This window comes from Schistocerca cancellata, chromosome 3 (assembly GCF_023864275.1).
Source record: "Schistocerca cancellata isolate TAMUIC-IGC-003103 chromosome 3, iqSchCanc2.1, whole genome shotgun sequence".
NCBI lineage: Eukaryota > Metazoa > Arthropoda > Insecta > Orthoptera > Acrididae > Schistocerca > Schistocerca cancellata.
In genome coordinates, this window is record NC_064628.1 from 292,721,197 (window position 1) to 292,744,637 (window position 23,441).

Genomic DNA, 23,441 nt, shown 5'->3' on the forward strand with positions numbered 1-23,441 from the left:
GCTATAAGTAGAATCTGTACAAATTACTTTACTCTGCTACCATTTCGATACTAGCATGAGTGTCATTAGGGTCCAAGAACAATCCACATCCGATGTCGAAGGACAATCCTCTTGTGCTAGTCAAGTGCTAGAGATCTGAAACAGTAATTGCAGTTAGAAAAGTTCGCACAATGCGTACCGTTGACGCGGTGAACATACAAATGATATGGGGATAATTATAGTTTCGGGAGTGAAGTCTGAAAAATTCCATAAATAATCATCTTGAGTGGTTCTTTATTGTAATCGAAATATGTCAGCTATTTTAGAAGTGATGCCCGTAAACCAGATCTTTATTTCTGTTCTCTCTGTGTAATTCTGTCTGTCGTGTCCCCGCCTGATTAATAGCTCTGTTGACTGGAAATTGCCTCCGCGTACATTTCATTCAGGCGTGCTTCCTTGTCTTCAACCGTGACGCGGTGCTCTGGCATTCAGCATTCTCTCCGCGTTTCCTCATTCCTTCCTTTCATCACTTGCGAGACTGGCTGCCACGGACAGAAATATCGGCTGCTATCCTGCAGTGAAAGGTACAGTAACACTAATATTGCACTTCCTTGTAAGCATTCAGGTAAGCCAAATAAAACACCTCGCTTGAATAAGTTTTAATGCTTATCAAGTGCCAGAACCACTTCTTGAACATAGTTCACCTGCTTGACATCGAAGAAAATGCAGTCTGTAATTTTGCAGAGGTTGAAAAAGTGTTTTTGAATCCCGAAGTTGTCTGTGTGAAAAAAAATGGCAGTTTCCTGTTTTTCTCGTAGTCTACAGTTAATCGACAGTGTCCCGACTCGAGGATCCACATTTATAACGCGCGCGTGGGACAGAACTTTTCCATAAGTGCGGTACAGGTATTCATATTTTTGTATCTCTACACAGTCATTAACTTACTTTCAGTAAAGATTTCGATTTTTTTATAGCCTGTATTCCTAAATTTTTAGATTTGTTGATATCCACCTGCAGCGAACATTTACAAGTGTTTCAGCTCTGTACAAGGATAGCTATACTTAGGCAGTGCTGTTTGTACTCTGTTATAGGATCCCAAAAACAGTTTTCTCGAATCTAGTCTAAGTCATAGATGTTGCTCATTAATATTAACAACTTACGTGTGGGTTTTTCATGTATTAGAAAATATAAATTAAATTATGTACGCTAATATATCAAAATATGTTGTTTGCAGGTAATAACAAGAGAAATTATTTGAAAGTTAATAAAGTTTGTAAGATAACTGTCAGAGAATATTGCTTCTGACATTTAAACTGATAAGATTTTGGACTGTTCTATGGGCGTTCGGAAGCAAAGGACTTGTTTACGTAATAGATCTGCATAACGTATTCAAAGTACAGAAGAAGAATCTTTACAAGTATTTGTCATAGTCGACTCAAAACTTAATTTTATATGCAGGTCACCTGCCTTCGAAAACTCAAGATGATTTTTCCATTCTTGATGATCCTGCCGGAATTAGAATATACAAAAAAAAGTGCGGAGCGGGGGTGAGAGACTGAGAAGACAAAAGATGTTGATATTTGGTTCTGCAGACTGATGTATCGATGAGTTGGCCACTATATTATTAAGCACTAGAATACACGTCATGCAAATTAGAACATAAATGGAAAATTTAGGACATCTCAAACTGCATTATTTTACATAGGCATGCTTTTCTGAATGATTTTATATACCAAGTAGCGACCTGCCGGGCGACTTATCTGGCGTAGTCTAATAAATTACACTGATCGGCCGGAACATTATGACCACCTACCTAATAGCCGGTGTGTCCATCTTCGGCACGGATTACAGTGGCGACGCGTCGTGGTATGGAGGCAATGAGGTTTTGGTAGTTCTCTGGAGGCAGTTAGCACCACATCCCACACTCCAATCACCTAATTCCCGTAAATTTCGGAGAGATGGCGATAAGCTCTGACCCTACGTTTAGTCACATCCCAGATGCGTTCGATCTGGCGATTTGGGGAGCCAGCACAGCCATTCTAACTCGCTACGGTGTTCCTCGAACCACTCTCACACACACTGGCCTTGTGATACGGCGCATTATCTTGTTGAAAAATGCCACTACCGTCGGGAAACACGATAGTCACTGAACGGATATACGTGGTCTGCTACCAGTGTCCACGGACGTCATGGTGCCTTGCAAGAGCTCCGCTGGACCCGTAGATGCCCACGTGAATGTTTCCTAGAGCCTAATGGAGCCGCCACCAGCTTGTCTCCGTCCCGTAATACAGGTGTCAAGAGGCTGTTCCCCCTGGAAGACGACGGATTCGCGCCGTCGCATCGGCATGATGAAGGAGGTATCTGGGTTCATCAGACCATGCAACGCTCTGCCACTGCGCCAACGTCAAGTGTCGATGGTCACTTGCACGTTTCAGTTGTAGCTGCCGATGTCCTGGTGTTAACATTGGAACACACTTGGGTTGTCAGCTGCGGAGCCCTATCGTTAGAAGGCTTCGGTGCACTGTGTGTTTACACACACTCGCACTGCACCCAGCATTAAAGTCTGATGCTGGTTCCGCCACAGTTCGTGTCTGTCCTGTTTTAGCAGCCTGCCCAGCCTACGACGTCAGGCATCTGTAAAGAGGGGTGGCCGCCCAACCCCACGACGTCTGGACGTGGTTTGACCTTGGTTTCGCCACGTGTTGAAGACACTCGCCACAGCACTCCTCGAACATCCGATTAATCGTGAAGTTACCGAAATGCTCGTGCCGAGCCTCCGGGTCATCACAATCTGCTTTCGGTCAGAGTCGGCTAGATCGCGCAGCTTCCCCATTCTACACACGGACTGAACGCTCACTGATACTACATACACCGAGCGTGTGTCTGACTAGCAGTCATTTCTCTCCAGGTGACGCTGCTATCGCCTGGACGAATTTATATACACTACTGGCCATTAAAATTGCTACACCAAGAAGAAATGCAGATGATAAACGGGTATTCATTGGACAAATATATTGTACTAGAACTGACATGTGATTACATTTTCACGCAATTTGGGAGCATACATCCTGAGAAATCAGTACCCAGAACAACCACCTCCGGCCGTAATAACGGCCTTGATACGCCTGGGCATTGAGTCAAACAGAGTTTGGATGGCGTGTACAGGTACAGCTGCCCATGCAGCTTCAACACGATACCACAGTTCATCAAGAGTAGTGACTGGCGTATTGTGACGAGCCAGTTACTCGGCCACCATTGACCAGACGTTTTAAGTTCGTGAGAGATCTGGAGAATGTGGTGGCCAGGGCAGCAGTCGAACATTTTATGTATCCAGAAAGGCCCCTACAGGATCTGCAACATGCGCTCGTGCATTATTCTGCTGAAATGTACAGTTTCGCAGGGATCGAATGAAGAGTAGAGCCACGGGTCGTAACACATCTTAAATGTAACGTCCACTGTTCAAAGTGCCGTCAATGCGAACAAGAGGTGACAGACGTGTAACCAATGGCACCCCATACCATCACGCTGGGTGATACGCCAGTATGGCGATGACCAATACACGCTTCCAATGTGCGTTCACCGCGATGTCGCCAAACAAGGATGCGACCATCAGGATGCTGTAAACAGAAACTGGATTCATCCGAAAAAATGACGTTTTGCCATTCGTGCACCCAGGTTCGTCGTTGAGGACACCATCGCAGGCACTCCTGTCTGTGATGTAGCGTCAAGGGTAACTGCAGCCGTGGTCTCCGAGCTGATAGTCCATGCTGCTGCAAACGTCGTCGAACTGTTCGTGCAGATGGTTGTCGTCTTGCAAACGTCCTCATCTGTTTGTAACCTCCCCCTCACTTATCGACCTTAATGACAGTGAAAAATTAAACCGCGCGTACCTAATGGAAATTTGGGAAAAGCAATCGTCACCGAAGTTAATTTGTCGGTAAAGAGGGCGGAAACGGTTACATCTAAATGAAAGGAAAAATGCTAATTAAACTGGTGGAAATTAATTTTGAAAAGGGGTAAATTAATAAAGAATGTAAATGTGCGGCCGTTACGTTAACAATTAACTAGCGGTAATTAGATATTTGAGATTTGGGGAAAATTACGGTCGCCAGTCCTAAGGACAATTAGTATAGTAACTGAAAAAGAAAGGTTATTACACATATAATTAGCACTAGAAGCGTGGCAACTGAAGGTTGACACGAGTAGTGTGAAAACTGAAAGTTTGTCAGAAGTAATAAATTTCGCTACACTCTGAATTAATTTAGCAAAAGAATGAATAAAACAGGAAAATCGAAAGTTAATTTAGTGACTGAAGTTAATAGTGAGCTTTCATTCTGAAACACATCGAAATTCAGTAAAATACGGTTAGTCTTGGACTACCTCAACAATCATTTCAAAAGCTACTTGAATCTACGCAATTTAGAAATAAGAGATTTAACTTTGAACTTGAAATAAATGATTCTGAACAATTAAAAATAGTAAAATTTAGTACGTACCAAGCTGAGCTGCAGTCACAGGTAAGCTAAAATACGGTAACAAAACTCGCACTCCTAATTTGTGCTTGTGTAATCTAAATATTGTAGCCAGCTATGAATACCTTAACTGAACTTTGAAATTAAAGCATTGAAATCGATTGATGCTGGCGTTTGAATTTCAACGACACTCGGGTTCATTCCGGAAAAGGAAGGGACCCTGCTTGGTAATGCAATTGGGACTATGAGCAACAAACGTTCATGCTAAGTTGCTGTAATTTTGTGATGCAACAATTTTAAAAGTTTGAAAAGCTGAGGTCTGCCATACAGTTCTAAGACTTTAGGTGCTTCCAGTCTTCCTTGTTGGTTGATTGAAGGTTTGAAGCCGTCGATCGAGGAGGTGGCGACAGTCACTCATTGTCGGCCGTCGCTGTTGCAGAAGCTGGATGTTGGCGCGCCTTCTTCTCGACACGGTCACCAGACGAAACGGGCTCTTGATGTGCGCCAGCTAATGCTTCCCGTCCGCGACACCATGTCAGAAACTATCATCGCAACTCGAGCGCAATTACATGCTGCCAAACCCCGAAAGCGCGGCAACTCGCGAGAGCGTCACACAACACACCTGCTCAACCGCACTACTCCAGCCAGACCCCCTCTGCTCAGCCCGCGCTCCACGCGGCAGAGTTAACATACTACCAAAGATCCTAAACACTTTCGTTCTCCACACGACCTATCGATGTATTCGTTCGATAGTATAGTTTTCCCTAGGCAAGACCCAGCGTAAAAATACAAATAGTATTTACAAAACAAACCAATTATACATCGACATAAATGCATAGATATATATATACAAACAGTAAAACAATTACAATATATAAAGAGACAGAAATGTCATATCTTGAGGTAACAAAACAAGGAAAAAAATTATAGTACAATAGATGGAAACAGGAGGATATGCATTTCCGGCGTTACATGTTGACTCGGGGATCGAGACGTGGCTGCACGATCCGTTACAGCCATGCGGATAAGATGCCTGTCATCTCGACTGCTAGTGATAAGAGGCCGTTGGGATCCAGCACGGCGTTCCGTATTACCCTCCTGAACCCATCGATTCCATATTTTGCTAACGGTCATTGGATGTTGACCAACGCGAGCAGCAATGTCGCCATACGATAAACCTCAATCGCAATAGGCTACAATCCGACCTTTATCAAAGTCGGAAACGTGATGATACCCATTTCTTCTACTTACACGAGGCATCACAACAACGTTTCACCAGGAAACGCCGGTCAACTGCTGTTTATGTATGAGAAATCGGTTGGAAACTTTCTTCGTGACAGCATGTTGTAGGTGTCGCCACCGGCGCCAATCTTGTGTGAATGCTCTGAAAAGCTAATCATTTGCATATTACAGCATCATCTTCCTGTCGGTTATATTTCGCGGCTGTAGCACGTCATCTTCGTGGTGTAGCAATTTTAATGGCCAGTAGTGTAGATTGTAGATCGGTGGTCTTAATGCTCTGGATGATGAATTTAAACACACAAATGTACCTAGGGAATCGGTCTGTTGGTGGAAAACCATATAACAATCTTTACAGTAGTCCGTGAGACTTGCCTTCACATGCAGGCAGAAAAAACGTGTTGCGGGACTTTTAGTCATATGAATAGATCTCGAACTTTGAGTTAAATCATAAATTATTTACCTGCAAAAAATAGATTCGCTCAGCTCAGAGTAACCTGTAACAGATGCTATGTACAGCAGTCTTGTAGATGTGTGTGTGGTGCTCTGGTACTACCATCACACCAGCACTACTTGTTTCTGTTTTGTTGTGCCAACGTTACGTCCGCAGACTGCCCGTATCCTTGCAGAGGATTCATTAGTTCCCACGACATGCTTACCTCACGGCCTACAGTAGAGGCATGTCCGCCGTCTACGGCAGTTGTTGCTAAACATAGGCTACGTGGAATGCGTTTCGTGTCCGCCTGCGCAACCAAGCTTGACGCAAGGCCTCCCATCGACGCTATAACCAGCACGCGGTCACGTACTTGAAACGCGCGCGCGTACACACACACACACACACACACACACACACACACACACACACACACACACACACACAATTAGAGGAAATAATGAATCATTGCCCTTTTATTTAAAACCAGGCCTGTTTGTTCGCGGTTTTAAACCCAATGTTCATGTTAACGAAACTCTACGACTGGACATCTGGTGAAGAATGGAGACGGCGCACGGCCGTGACCCACTTGTAAAGTTCACCCACTACGGGAGTTATTTTGAGAGTGAGTACGGAACGTGAACTGAACTGGTCGGTCTGCGATTATCCCTGCTTACCTTGAGCGCGAGTTTAGTTTCTGGGACTCTCTCGTTCTGATTGGCACATACCTGTATCAGTCTGCTGAATTTTTAAAACTGAGCACAGTTCTTCAAACAATTGATAAATTTTTTTTGTTAATAGAGTTCAAAATGGTTCAAATGGCTCTGATCACTATGGGACTTAACATCTGAGGTCATCAGTCCCCTAGTTAGTGCTTAAACCTAACTAACCTAAGGACATCACACACATCCATGCCCGAGGGAGGAGTCGAACCTGCGACCTCGTAGCGGTCGCACGGTTTCCAAAGCGCCTAGAACCGCTCGGCCACTCCAGCCGCCATTTAACAGAGTGCTGTCATGTCTTCTACATTTATATCTACATCGATACTCAGCAAGTCATTGTACGGTGCGTGGCGGAGGATACTCGATACCACTTCTAGTCATTTCCTTACTCGTTCCACTCGCAAATAGAGCGAGGGAGGAACGACTGTCTATAAGCCTCCGTATGAGCCCTAATTTCTCGTATCTTCGTGGTCCTCACGCGCAATGTAGGTTGGCGGCAGTAGAATCGTTTGACTGTCAGCTTCAGATGCCGGATCTCTAAATTTTCTCATTAGTGTTTCTCGAAATGAACGTCGCCTTCCCTCCAGGGATTCCCATTTGACTTCCCGAAGCATCTCCGTAAGGCTTGTGTGTTGTTCGAACCTACCGGTTACGAATCTAGCAGCCCGCCTCTGAACTGCTTCCTTCTTAAGCGCGCATAATATCTCATCCCTTTATGATAGTGTGTTGTTGAAGCAGAACTGTTATGAAATTTTGGATGTTTCTCCACGGAGGACAGCGTATACGCTTTTTTCGGAGGAGCTTCTACACGTGCTATACACGCCTGCGAATGTTCCACGCCTCGCGGAACCATAAGCCGGCACGTCATTAACGTGGAAATCTAATGCATCTAGGGAAATATGGGTTACTGATTTCCCCGTGTGTTTGTGTCTGTGTCTGTGTGTGCGTGTGTGTGAGTGCGTGTGTGTGTGTTTGTTTGTGTGTGTGTCTGTGTGTGTGTGTGTGTGTGTGTGTGTGTGTCGTTTCTAGGTCCTCGGTTTCACACAGAGGCTTCGTCCCGCCGTAGCCCTCTTTGGTTCACAACCACACAACAGGCCACAGCAGTCAACCCACCCCACAGCCGCCCCCACCAAACCCAGGGTTATTGTGCGGTTCGGCCCCCCCCCCCCCCCCCCAGTGTGACTTACAGGCAACCGTGCTCTGCAAATAATCTGCCTATTGGATAGATAAACGGCAAACTTGCTCCCATCTAACAATTACAGAGAAGAGAGGGAGGGGGGTGAGCGAAAGCGTACAAATCGACGTGGGATATTTTTATCGTTTTGGGTGGAGAATTTTAGCGAAATACAGTAAAAAGGCTCACCAGGACGTTCGGCCGATCTATTCAGAGTACTATTCCAACAGCGGTATCTGCACGAAGTCGACCTGAAGAAAGAGAAATTAATTCAGGGGCTTTTGCTCTGGATGATAAGAAAGACAGACAGACAGACAAGCAGGCAGACAGAGATATGTACGTACGTACCTACTCACAGATTCATTCATCATGTTCAATACTTCGCATCATGAAAGAAAAACTGTAGGTTGTAGAACGAGTCATAGTGTTCATGTCCAGAAAGAAGTTTGTTTCACAGAACAGTTCTGTTAACAATTAAGTACCATTAAACGTTATACATCATTCGTGCTTGTACAGGTTAAAACAAAAAAAGTGCATACAATATTTTTTAATTTCAGATAGTTGGAAATGGCAATTAGCTGGAATATTTTGTAGGATTTTTGGACTGATACTACATTGTGTATTGGGTACAAACCGAATGGCGGAGCGCTGTCTTTAAACAGACTGGCCTTATGTACGGGAGGTTCCGAGATTCATCTGACCATCCTGATTTACATGTTCCGTGGTTTCTCTAAATTTCTAAATGCCAGCCTGAAAGTATGTACATGATTGTACATATGAATTATTGTTCTTCTTAAATTTTAATACTACGTGCCCAATATTCTTGTAAAAGTGTTCATTCGACGAATAAAACTATACTATTAACACTGCTACTACATTTACAGAAAAACGTCGTTTGTCCGTACATTTCATCTCTGGAAAATGGTGAAAGTCACTTGGTGGCCAATCGGGGTTCCAAGGAGATTGGTTTGTCAACAGCTCACTCAGTTTTAATCTGAGAAGTAGCATCTGAAGTAGTTTGAGCAGCATGCGGTTGAGCATTGCCGCGCTGTAGAGCGACACAGGTCGGCAATGTGCCCGTGGAATGGCTCTGCATAGTTCTGGCAGTCTCTAACAGTGGACCTGGGTAATTTAGGCAGTGTCTCGCACTGCATCTGCACCGATTCTTGTGGCTGCTGTGACGTCCTCAAACAAGGAACTACATGACAGCGTGACGAATCAAGATATAGGCAACAGTCTCCATGAAGAAGAGATATGGAGGCTGGTACTGCTTACGGAAAATGCCTCAATTGCTATGATAAGTGTGTTTAAAAATACGTGTTACATATACAGTATCTGAGCGTAAAACGTTTCTCACTTTCATATGTTTTACTTTGTATTCTGTCGGAGGATGGGAACCTCGTAGTTGTTCTTTATATAATATTAAGAATAGGAATAGGTTTACAATGAACATTACTTGCTATACTGATATCATAAATTTTCAATTCTTGAATCTTGGTTACTGTGTTCATCTATCCTATAAGCTGCATCATTTCTGCATAACTATGGCGATTTACATCTGAACCTGTTAACTATAGTAAAGCCTAGGTCTCCCTCCACAACTTACACACAGCGCTTTCTCTCTCTCTCTACTCTCTCTCTCTCTCTCTCTCTCTCTCTCTCACTCACTCTCTACTCCACTCCACGTTACTAGCATTAGCGGGGTCTGTAATTAGGTTAGTAAAGTTCGTGAAGAAGGTATCGCAACGCCACCATTAGAGGTGTATGTGAACATGAAATGGTGCCAAATAAAAATAATGAAGCAGAATTATCGCAATGTTTATCGGAAGGATAGACAACCTCAAAAGTAATTATTTTAAAAATGAGTTTTTTTTTTAAATCACTTTCATATGAATTAACATAAAGGCTCCAACGTTTTCACGAGGGCAATCATTTTAATATAATGAGGACCTTTTAATCAACGTTTCTGCGGTAACGATATTTAAAACCTTGGTTTCATGCAGCAATTGACTTGACTTGGGCGGTAAACATCTCAGCATTTCCTTGGCATCACAACTCAGACTTGTTGATTGTTAAACTGAGTTTCTGAAACTAGAACGGAAAAGGCTGACCACGCACAGTATTACTTTTGACGCACGTATTCTTGTGTATACATTTATCGCTTGTAAAATGCCTCTAAAGGCGAAACTGGTTAGTCGTGGTGTCTCAATAAATTTTTATAAAAAAGTTTCATACGCACAGCAGATCCCCATTTCTCTCGGCGCACAAAATCAATGAAATTTTAAAAATTTCTGCATTTCATCGAGCAGAAATTATGTGATTCGAATAATTATGTGGTGCGCACGACCTGCATTTCTAGATGAGGTAAAACATGTACAAGAAATGAGTTGACCATGAAACTGAGTGCAGAATAAGTAAAAGTTTGATTACATACGGAACCTGCAAATTGAGACATAGCGCCGAGAAAAGACGACGATGAAATCACCTGCTTTCGATGAGCTGGAAATTTTTTCGATAGTGATATTACATGTTATAATGTGTTAGTGAACTCTACTAATGCATGTAACCTTGTCTTACGGACACGCAAAAAAAAAAAAAAAAAAAAAAAAATCCCGTGGGAAGGACGCAAGCAGAACGGCTCTCTACACGTGAGAACTCTCACACAGATGCCAGACAATTCTGTACTTTGCGGTTCACGTCCAACCTTCCACCACTCCTTTTTGTTCCCAGACGTTAGCCTTTGATGCAAAGTCTCGAAATTTCAGCTTTTCCCGGCTTGCCCGATAATCTGCATGATTTTGGAGGGGCAGCTGGTATGATGATATCCTCAAAGACAAAACCGAATACCAGTTTAAAGTGAGTACGAAAGAAGTCTACAAAACGCCACTGAAATAAATGCATTTTATTGGCACTTTGTAACTGGTAAAGTTCGCTTCGTTCATTAACAAGCGCCTCCAGCTATCTACTGGTGGCGCGATTTTATAAAATTCCTCTGCCTTCCGACCCTTTTTGTGTTTACATACCCGCCTCTTCCCGCTAATATAACAGGAAAATTACAAAATGGTGCAAATGGCTCTGAGCACTATGGGACTTAATATCTGAGGTCATCAGTCCCCTAGAACTTAGAACTACTTAAACCTAACTAACCTAAGGACATCACACACATCCATGCCCGAGGCAGGATTCGAACCTGCGACCGTACCGGTCGCGCGGTTCCAGACTGAAGCACCTAGAACCGCTCGGCCACCCTGGCCGGCGGGAAAATTACGATAAGAATTTTATCCAAGTACACGAAAACGCGCTTCGAAAATTCTTTTTGAGCTTCCCGCACTGACAGAGCAACACTAAGAGTCACTCACTCATTCTCGACTCTCAAAACGTCACCTCCGCCCCCACAGAGCCCGCGGTTTGTCTCCAGGTTTGCAAGTCGGGTTAATGCTCGTCTGACAAGTGCTGCTACCTACTGGTGCTTTCCAACATACGTTGGAAAACTCCTGCCACTACGGGAACAACTGTCACCCTCAAGCCAGTATAGTAAGGATCAACAACAACCCATTTAGGAGGATGTGGGAAGACACGCTGATCTAAAACACGCTGGACAAAATTTACCGCTCCCCAACGTCCGGCACATTCGTGACCAGCATTGTCGTCCAACATCTCCATCCCGCCGTCTCACAGACGCAACAGACGGCTAGCACCATCTATAGGGAAACTCCGGTTTCATACTTCTACACCTGGTACATCATACTCCGTAAGCCAGCTAACCACGTGTTACGTTACTATATCCAAAAACTCATCTAATGAGTAGAAGGAGTTGCCATTAAGAAATTCTTTTAATTTCCTTTTAAATGCTATATGGCTATCTGTCAGACTTTTGATGCTATTAGGTAAGTGACCAAAGTCTTGTGGCAGCATAATTTACCCCCTTCTGAGGCAAAGTTAGATTTAACCTTCAGTAGTGAAGATCATCCTTTCTCTTAGTACCGTAGCCATGTACACTGCTATTACTTTTGAATTCGTTTGAATTGTTAGTAACAAATTTCATAAGTGAATATATATAACGTGAGGCTACAGTGAAGATTTCTAGCTCTTTAAATAAGTGTCTGCAGGATGATCTTGGATGAGCTCCAGCAATTATTCTGATTACACGCTTTTGTGCAATGAACATTCTTTTACTCAATGATTAATTACCTCAGAATATGATGCCATACGAAAGCAGAGAATGAAAATAGGCGTGGTAAGCTAATTTACTCAGATGTATATCAAACGTTTCAGCAGATCCTCAGTGTGTTTTTTCCAGTTCAACCCCTCATCAATGCATACACCTAGAAATTTTGAATATTCTACCTTAGCTACTGATTTGTGATCGAAATCTATATTTATTAATGGGCTCATTCAATATACTGTGTGGAACTGTATATACTGTGTTTTGTTAAAGTTTAATAAGAGCCCATTTGCAGAGAACCACTTAATGATTTTCTGAAAAACATCGTTTACAATTTCACCAGTTAATTCTTGTCTGTCGGGTGTGATAGCTATACTTGTATCATCGGCAAAAAGTACCGGCTTTGCATCTTCGTGAATATAGAATGGCAAGTCATTAATATACAGGGTGTTACAAAAAGGTACGGCCAAACTTTCAGGAAACATTCCTCACACACACAAAGAAAGAAAATGTTATGTGGACATGTGTCCGGAAACGCTTACTTTCCATGTTAGAGCTCATTTTGTTACTTCTCTTCAAATCACATTACTCATGGAATGGAAACACACAGCAACAGAACGTAACAGCGTGACTTCAAACACTTTATTACAGGAAATGTTCAAAATGTTCTCCGTTAGCGAGGATACATGCATCCACCCTCCGTCACATCGAATCCCCGATGCGCTGATGCAGCCCTGGAGAACGGCGTATTGTATCACAGCCGTCCACAATACGAGCACGAAGAGTCTCTACATTTGGTACCGGGATTGCGTAGACAACAGCTTTCAAATGCCCCCATAAATGAAAGTCAAGAGGGTTGAGGCCAGGAGAGCGTGGAGGCCACGGAATTGGTACGCCTCTACCAATCCATCGGTTACCGAATCTGTTGTTGAGAAGCGTACGAACACTTCGACTGAAATGTGCAGGAGCTCCATCGTGCATGAATCACATGTTGTGTCGTACTTGTAAAGGCACATGTTCTAGCAGCACAGGTAGAGTATTCCGTATGAAATCGTGATAACGTGCTCCATTGAGCGTAGGTGGAAGAACAAACTAAAATGAGCTCTAACATGGAAATTAAGCGTTTCCGGACACATGTCCACATAATATCTTTTCTTTATTTGTGTGTGAGGAATGTTTCCTGAAAGTTTGGCCGTACCTTTTTGTAACACCCTGTATATTAAGAACAGCAGAGGACCCAAGACCGAACCTTGCGACACCCCATTCTTCACTGTTCCCCAGTTTGGGAACTCACCAGTTTTTTGCATATATGTGAACTGTTTATTTCAACTCTTCCAGTTGGATGTGATTTAAACCAGTTCTCTGCTAACCTGTCGCGGGAAACGTATGTCCTAATGGTGGTGAAAGGGTTGTCGGGGGCGGCTAATGTTTCGTCCAGTGTGCTCGTTTTGCCCAGCAATGCCACACTGGCCGCGACCTCGCTCTGTAGACGTCGGTGCCTGACCCGGGCGTGCGCCCTCGTGTTGCAGGGCAACGACGCGTGGGTGGTGGTGCACAACCTGCGGTCGCAGGCGGGCGGCGGCATCCTGGACCCGGACGACCGGCTGCTCGACGTGGCCGACGACCGCGAGCAGATCGTCGCCAACTTCGAGGAGAGCGGGGGCGGCGGTGGCGGCGCCCCGCCCCTGCTGCTGCCCCACGGCGGCGGCGACGGAGCCAGCGCCGGCGGCAGCTCAGTCGGCACCAGCAGCCCCGACATCTTCCAGGTACAGTGCCACCTGTTCTGTGTCCTTCACTTGACCTCAGGAGTCACATCTTCAGAGCACGAACCGATTGGTGGTTCACAAATCTACAGGGTGTTACAAAAAGGTACGGCCAAACTTTCAGGAAACATTCCTCACACACAAATAAAGAAAAGATGTTATGTGGACATGTGTCCGGAAACGCTTAACTTCCATGTTAGAGCTCATTTTAGTTTCGTCAGTATGTACTGTACTTCCTCGATTCACCGCCAGTTGGCCCAATGGAAGGAAGGTAATGACTTCGGTGCTCGTGTTGACATGCGACTCATTGCTCTACAGTACTAGCATCAAGCACATCAGTACGTAGCATCAACAGGTTAGTGTTCGCCACGAACGTGGTTTTGCAGTCAGTGCAATGTTTACAAATGCGGAGTTGGCACATGCCCATTTGATGTATGGATTAGCACGGAGCAATAGCCGTGGCGCGGTACGTTTGTATCGAGACAGATTTCCAGAACGAAGGTGTCCCGACAGGAAGACGTTCGAAGCAATTGATCGGCGTCTTAGGGAGTACGGAACATTCCAGCCTATGACTCGCGACTGGGGAAGACCTAGAACGAAGAGGACACCTGCAATGGACGAGGCAATTCTTCGTGCAGTTGACTATAACCCTAATGTAGGCGTCAGAGAAGTTGCTGCTGTACAAGGTAACGTTGACCACGTCACTGTATGGAGAGTGCTACAGGAGAACCAGTTGTTTCCGTACCATGTACACCATGTACAGCGTGTGCAGGCACTATCAGCAGCTGATTGGCCTCCATGGGTACACTTCTGCGAATGGTTCATCCAACAATGTGTCAATCCTCATTTCAGTGCAAATGTTCTCTTTATGGATGAGGCTTCATTCCAACGTGATCAAATTGTAAATTTTCACAATCAACATGTGTGGGCTGACGAGAATCCGCACGCATTTGTGCAATCACATCATCAACACAGATTATCTGTGAATGTTTGGGCAGGCATTGTTGGTGATGTCTTGATTGGGGCCCCATGTTCTTCCACCTACGCTCAATGGAGCACGTTATCATGATTTCATACGGAATACTCTACCTGTGCTGCTAGAAAATGTGCCTTTACAAGTACGACACAACATGTGATTCATGCACGATGGAGCTCCTGCACATTTCAGTCGAAGTGTTCGTACGCTTCTCAACAACAGATTCGGTAACCGATGGATTGGTAGAGGCGTACCAATTCCGTGGCCTCCCCGCTCTCCTGGCCTCAACCCTCTTGACTTTCATTTATGGGGGCATTTGAAAGCTCTTGTCTACGCAATCCCGGTACCAAATGTAGACACACTTCGTGCTCGTATTGTGGACGGCTGTGATACAATACGCCGTTCTCCAGGGCTGCATCAGCGCATCGGGGATTCGATGTGACGGAGGGTGGATGCATGTATCCTCGCTAACGGAGGACATTTTTGAACATTTCCTGTAACAAAGTGTTTGAAGTCACGCTGGTACTTTCTGTTGCTGTGTGTTTCCATTCCATGATTAATGTGATTTGAAGAGAAGTAATAAAATGAGCTCTAACGTGGAAAGTAAGCGTTTCCGGACACATGTCCACATAACATATTTTCTTTCTTTGTGTGTGAGGAATGTTTCCTGAAAGTTTCGCCGTACCTTTTTGTAACACCCTGTATACTGCCAACTCTCCTTTTCTCATACGAGTGTCGCTCCAAAAGAAATGCACACTATTTTTGTAAAAATACAGTTTTCATTCTGTATGTGTGAAAGTCTAACAGTTTGTAGATACATCCTTCCCGCTTGTTTTCAAACTTAGTTCAACCTGTTCCCGTGAGTGGCGCCGTCACATCATGTCTTCAAGATGGCTGCTACACTTGTCGTTCGTCAGAAGCAACGTGCTGTCATAGAATTTCTGTGCTGTGAAAACGAGACAGTGGGAAACATCTACAAGAGGCTGAAAAAGGTGTATGGAGATGCTGCTGTCGATCACAGTACAGTTAATCTGTGGGCAAGCGGGTTACGTGATGAAAGCGGGGCACGGCAAGATTGGGGATTGTCCTCGCAGCCGTAGGCCTCGTACTGCACACACTCTAGACAATGTGCAGAGTGTTAACGAATTAGCGACTGCTGACAGACGCATCACAGTGAACGAATTGTCACGCTACGTTGGGATAGGGGAAGGAAGTGTTTGCAGAATACTGGAAGTGTTGGCGTTAAAAAAGGTTTGTGCCTGGTGGGTTCCCAGGATGTTGACTGTGGCTCGCAAAGAAACAAGAACAACGGTATGCAGCGAACTTTTGGAACAGTACGACAATGGTGGAGATGAATTTCTTGGAAGAATTGTGACAGGTGATGAAACGTGGCTCTATCATTTTTCACCGGAGACGAAGAGGCAATCATTGGAGTGGCATCATGCAAATTCACTGAAGAAAAAAAAAAAAAAATTCAAAACCACACCTTCTGCTGGAAAAGTTATGGCTGTGGTTATTTTTCGATTCCAAAGGACTCTTGCTTGTGTACATCATGCCAAGTGGAACCACCGTAAAGTCTGATGCATATGTGACGACACTGAAGAAACTTCAAGCTCGATTGAGTCGTGTTTGACCACATCGGCAAAAGCAGGAAGTTTTGCTGTTGCACGACAATGCGCGGTCACATGTCAGTCAAAAAACCATGGAAGCGATCACAAAACTCGGATAGACAACACTGAAACACCCGCCTTACAGTCCTGACCTGGCTCCATGCGACTATCATTTCTTTGGGAAACTGAAAGACTCTCTTCGTGTAACAAGGTTTGAAGATGATTACTCCCTTGTGCACATTGCCAAACAGTGGCTCCAACAAGTTGGTCCAGAATTTTACCGTGCGGGTATACAGGCGCTGGTTCCAAGATGGCGTAAGGCAGTTGAGAAGGACGGAAATTATGTGGAGAAATGAAAATATTGTTCCTAAAGGATGTATCTACACAGTGTAAAACTTTCAAACATGTAGAGTAAAAGATTGATTTAAAAAAAATAGTGCGCATTTCTTTTAGAGTGTTCTTCGCACATCATCGCCCCCTTATCAGTAACTCCATGCACGATGTACAGTTCCAACTGCAGATCGTCTATATAACGGAGTTCAGGGGAACAAAAATCTTATTTTCAATATCTTATATAATTATTGACGTTCTTTAAAACGGTGTGACGATCTACTCTCTAAGAGGTACTCTCTACCCCAAAAAAAAAAAAAAAAAAAAAAAAAAAAAAAAAAAAAAAAAAAAAAAAACGCGCCGTGAAGGAATCGATAGATGTGGTTTACATGTTCAGACAAACAAGTGATTACAATTTCAGAAAAATTGGATGTTTTTTTTTTTCAAGAGACACGCTCCACAAATTGGGCAAGTCAATAACGCGCTGGTCTACCTCTGGCCCTTACACAAGCAATTTTTCGGCTTGACAATGATTGATACAGGTTGTTGGGTGTCCTCCAGAGGTTTCTCGTGCCACATTCTGTGCAGTTGGCGTGTTGGATTGTCGAAATCCCGAGATAGTTGGAGGGCTCTGCTCGTAATGCTCCAGACTTTAATTGGGGAGAGATCCGGCGACCTTGCTGGCAATGTAGGGTCTACCAAGCACGAGCAAGCGATAGAAACTCTTGCAGTGCACATGCAGATATTATCTTGCTGAAATATAAGCCCTGGATGGCTTGCCATGAAAGGCAACAAAACAGGGAGTTGAATATCTTCGAAGTACCACTGTGCTTAAGGATGCCTCGGTTGACAAGCAAAAGGGCCTGCAATGAAAAGAAATGGCGCCGCATACCCTCACGCCCGGTTGTCGAGCTGTACGGCGGGCGACAGTCGGATTGGTATCCCACTGCTGGCCGGGTCGTCTCGGACACAACTTCTGCCGGGAATCTCACTGAATTGTCTACAGTGATGCCTCCGGCTTCGAATACAGCACCGACGACCAGCGATGACGTGTCTGGAGACGTTCCGGACGGTGGTGGGTTTCCAGCCTGACTATCGCACGACATACGGCCCAACAACCAAGAGTGATTGATGCGCCAATTCATTCCATAGCAGGGCCGTTCCGTTGCCATCCGCGGCATCCTTACAGCATAGTGATACGTCGACGATATTCTACTCCCTGTTTTTTTGCTCTTCATGGCAAGCCATCCTGGGCTTACATTTCTGCAAGGCAATGCCAGCCTGCACGCAGACAGTTAGCTGCTTGTCTCCGAACTTGCCAAACCCTACCTTGGCCAGCATGATCGCCGGATCTCCCCAACTGAGAATGTTTGGAGCTTTATGGACAGGGCCGTACAACCAGCTCGGGATTTTGACGGTCTAACGCTCCAATTGGACCGAATTCGGCAGGATATACCTCAGTACGACATCTAACAACTCACTCAATCGATGCCAAGCCCAATAATTGGTTGCATAAGGGCCAGAAGTGGACCAAGGCGTTACTGCGTTTATCAGTTTGTGAAGGTCTTTCTCTTGGATAAGTCGATCAGTTTTCTTTCTTTCTTTTTTTTAACTGTAATAATTTGATTGTTTGTACATGTATAGAACATCTACCGATTTCCGTTCCATTCGGATAATTCCTTCGTGGTGCGTCGTTTTTTTTCCCATCCTCCTCCTCCTCCTCCTCCTCCTCCTCCTCTTCTTGGGATGTACAATCTTATGTTACAAGTATAACACAATACGTCTAATATTACAGTTAGAAACTATGCATATGTCTTGAGGTAGGGTAATTAACTTGCGCGCAGATTACTCAAATTATATTCATCCACTATTTGAGATTGAGAGCACATAACGTCTTCCAGCTAACATTGAACATAATTTCAAACCTACGCGAAAATATTCCTCGGTAGCAACTCCACACAAAATGATGAAACGAAGGAAGTTCATCGCTTTCAATATTTTTGGTGTTCGTGCAGTAAGGCTTCAGCATCAGGCCTTTATTAGTAACTCGCAACACATTTTGCAGACAGTACCCACATGTATCCCTGAATGTTCCTGCAAGATTATATCATTGTTTGTTATTTGGGATTCTGCAGTTTCCGCTATTGAGCCATTTTCAAACGCTTGAAATGAAGAAAGTTTGGTTAACACACAGCTTTGTGCGAATTGCACAGCGTCAACATTTTTTAAAAATCTTGTGTAGTCATTTTTGAGAACATTCTGTGCCTTAATGTAAGAGCCTACTATACACGGAGTCATCCGCCAGTAGAATTCCCTTAACAGATGGCCTAGTGCATAGTAGGCTCTTGCAGTAAGACTCGGAATGTTCGAAGTTAAACAGTTGTGAATAGTTCAAAATGTACAAATGTTACTTCAGTAATTATTTCACAGTCTCTCGGATAATGGGTAGATAACGAACGCACACGTTCTAAAATAGTCACCATTAACCAAAACTGACAGTTCAACTGAGAGAGGTAATCTTTCCTATCACACGAGTCCTGTTAAAGCATCAAAAACTAAAGGATGATTATTTTGGTTTTCGTGTTACGTTCAGTACCTCACCTAGAATTGATAAATGTGTTGTATGTATGACTGTATATTCTAAAGTTACACATATTTGGAAAATTGATTGACCATAGCTAGCAGAGAAGTACCGCTAAAGCACACACTACTGTTTTTGTATCGTTTCCCACCATTGATTTAAACAGTTCTAAAATTTTTTTTCTTGTCACTCTCAGCGATGTAGAAGAAGAATCTGTCTAATAGGATAAGATGCATAGGCAATAAATTCATTGTTTATGATAACACATCGAAGGAAGTTTTTCCTTTGCTTTTAACTATATTCTAAACGAAATCGTGTGTATTGTCTAACATTTGGTGTTCTCTGCATTTCAGTAGTTAGTTTCTCTGACTTTTCTGGTCTTTAAATCTTGCGTCTCCAGATGCTTTTCGTAGTACGGCAAAATTAATTGTTGCTTTTCAGCTCTATCCTTGTATTTTCTTTTGCATTTTTCTTGCAGTGCAGCTCTTTGTTGTAGGATGTGCTCGTCAGTCCTTTCGCAGAGCTGCTGAAGTTGTCAGTGCTTAACACATGGCTACATGGTCGTCGCCGAGAGCTGCGTGATCTTTTCATTAGGACCCGCCAACTTCGTCACTTGTTTAAAGTTCTCCTCCTGCAGTATCGTACTGCCTCAAACTCTGGCGAGCCACAAATATTAGTCGCGTGTTTACAGTGTTTATCAGAAATTCACTTCCTACGGTTGAAACAGGCTACTGCGTCTCCTAAGATTTTTTAATTCGAAAACCCTATTCCTTTCTTAATTGTGCTCTTTAATACTTATCTGATGCATTGCATATGTTGGACGAAGCCCGTTGCAGCCGCGGTTTCTAAGAAGCAACTGTCACCAGCAGAATCTCTTGGGGAACACTATTACAGAGGCTGTCATAGAAACATTCATTTCTATCCGAGTTTCCACGCGGACTTGACGTTGAGTACACCTGTCTCCACTACTCATACATACGCCTGACGATTTTTCGTTCAGTGTAACAAAAAACAGAAAAAGGATCGATGCGAAATTGTGCCGAATTTTTGTAAAGGGAATTGCGTCCTCTAAACTATGACTAGATGCGAGGGAACGCCGATTTTTCAGTGACAGACAAGTAACTCTATACCGGTGCCCAAAATTAAAGCACAAAACCGCTATTTCCCCGTCTTGTGTCTAATTCACGGTGTAATCATACAGAATATCAGCACATGTCCGTATAATCGTGTTCTGCACGGAAGATAGCATTCCAGTCAACGGACAGCCACGTCAACGACGACGTCAGGGCACCTGTCAAACGGGGTAGTGTCTGTCGGGTAGTCCCACACCAACAATCGCTGTGTATAGTCACAGGTGGTGCAGTAAGGCACAAAGATGACGCCTACTAGACCCTCAGCAGTGGACGGCCATAACAAGAAGAGGCAGGACAGTCGCAAACTGATGTGGCCCGAAGGCTTAATGTGAATCGTTCTGTTGTTTCTCGGATGTGGCGATGATTTACGGAGACCTAAACAGTATCGCAAAAACCAGGGGAGAGTCGACCATGTGTGACATCAAAAAGAGAGGACCTTTATTTGGCCGTAAGGGCACGACGGTACCGCCTTAGTACGGCACGGCAACTGGCATCTGACCTCGCGGCATCCTCTGAAAGTGTTGTGTAGAGACAAATGGTGTACGGAAGGCTTCGGCAAAGTAGCCTTTATTGTCGGAGACCTCCTGTATGTGTAAGTCTGATGCATCTTCACAGAAGTGAACGTCTAGAGTGGAGTCCTCAAAATGCAGCCCGGACGGTCGAGCAGTGGGCGAATGTTCTTTTCGCAGATGAGTCCCAATTTGGTCTGGAGAGTGATTCTCGACCCATTCGCATGTGGAGGGAACGTGGAGCAAGATTTGGGAATGTAGACATTGTGGAAAGGGACCGATATCGAGGAGGATACTTAATGGCGTGGGCAGGGATTACGCTGAGCACTCGATCGCCGTGAAATTGTATGGGTGAACCTGCAAGCCTTAAACGTTGTCAGGTGTCGTGGGACCTCATCTGCTGTTGTTGCGAGGTGGCGTGGACTCAGACTTCGTATTGATGGACGAGAATGGTCGACCTCGTAGAGCACGGGCGGTTGATGTTTTCTTGGAAACGGCAGATACTGCATGCATGGCATGGCAAGGCATGGCACCATCTTCTGTTTACAGATTTCTGACAAAATAAAAGCAACCTTGTAAAGCTTCCGGTTTTTGCTTTAATTTTGGATAGCGCTGTATTTACGTGCAAAAACTTTGATGTTAACAGCCCCGAATCTATACGCGTCATGTTTAAAAATTGTGATTAAAAAAAAAAAAAGACTGAAGATGCCTTTAGCACGAAATACGAAAACTCGTCTGGAAAGTAAATACTGAATTGCTGCAAGAAACAGGCGTTAAGATTTACAAAACTAATTTATAAATTAACAAGGTCATCAAATAACCCTGACATAATGGACTACCAGTTATCTGAACTAGTGAGAGAGGCTGGAGGAATTTCACAGCGTTATGTAGCGGGTCGAGAAACTTCCAACCTGAACACACGGGCTGCCTTCAAAGTCATGTTACTGTTGCGATCTTCAGGCCGAAGACTGGTTTGAAGCAGGTCCCCACAATGGGCACTGTGCAAAGCCTGTTCATCTAAACATGATTAGTGCAACCTACATCTGTTTGAACCTGTTTACGGTATGCAAAACTTGGTCTTCCTCTATATATCTTCCCCCAATTCGATACTGTAGCTTGTCATTAGCTATCTGATCTACTCATCTTTCATTCAGAAGCTTCTATTCCCTTCTCGTCTCAACTCCCTACAGTCCACGTTTCACTTCAGTACAAGGCTGCACTCCAGATGAATGTCTTCAAAGAAGACTTACTAACATTTAAATTTCTGTTCGAAGTTAATAAATTTCTCGTTTTCAAAACCGCTCTTCTTGCTGTTTCATATCATCTCTATTTCAGCCATCGTACTTTCCAAATAGTAAAACTCGTCTCGTACTTTCACGTCTCATTTCCTAATTACATTCAGTCAGCATAGTCTGATTTTAATTCTACTACATTCAGTCATGCTTGTTTTATTGTTTTTTTTTTGTATTCGTCTTGTAATCTCTCCTCAAGACACTATCCATTTCGTTCAATTGCTGTTCCAAGTCTTTTGCGGTTTTCGACAGAACTACAGTGTCATCAGAAAATCACAAGGTTTTGTTTCTTCCCCATGATCTTTCATTACCTTTCCAAATTTCTCCTTGGTTTGCTTTATTGCTTGAACAATCTGCGTATCGAATAACCCTCTCTCACTTTTCAACTACTGCCTTTCTTTAAGGCCATTAGACTCTTACAATTGCAATCTTTATATCCGCACCAAATGTAGATCATCTTTAGCTCCGTGTACAGTACCTGTTCAGAAGTATCGAGACACACATCAGTGATCATTAACATGGGTTTGTCCACCCTTCGGCATTGTTATGGCAAAAACACTGTTGGGGTCACTTTCAATGAGATATCTGAACTCTGTGAAGGAACGGCAGCCCATTTTTCCTCAACAGCCGAAAGCAGATAAGGCAGTTGCTTCTTGAGATGGCGTGAGATGATGTAATCAATCGAAAGTATGATAGCGATGATTGAACTGGCTGTCGGTTGACCTTGTTCCACTACTGAACTCGCGATGTTAAACCTCACCGGCTACTCCGCCGCTGTCCCGACTGCGGTCGGCATCAGTCCCCGTCACGTCTAGCTGCGGTTTCAGTATTCTGTTGATGATAAAAAGGGACTACAGGGGGAAACCACGCCAAGGAGAACGAAAGGTCTGTTACAGTGTTGTATATATGGTCTCAGAACAACGCGTTAAATGAGAGGTAGCCTGTTACAAGTGAATAACGGTTACTACGTACAAATGAAACTAAGAAACTGGCGGGAAGTAGTCTCGCTGGAGGTCAAGACACAATAACAGTTGAACAGGAAACAAATGAAGGACATTGTGAT

At 44.0% G+C, this 23,441-nt stretch overlaps 1 protein-coding gene across 1 annotated transcript in view; it reads left to right on the plus strand.

Annotated features, from left to right (window-relative positions):
* LOC126176277 (partitioning defective 3 homolog) overlaps window positions 1-23,441 on the plus strand; it is a 286,886-nt gene that overhangs the window by 117,441 nt on the left and 146,004 nt on the right. The window contains exon 3 of the mRNA XM_049923426.1: window positions 13,714-13,950. Within this exon, the coding sequence (XP_049779383.1) occupies window positions 13,714-13,950 (237 nt within the window). The remainder of the gene's footprint in view (window positions 1-13,713; window positions 13,951-23,441) is intronic.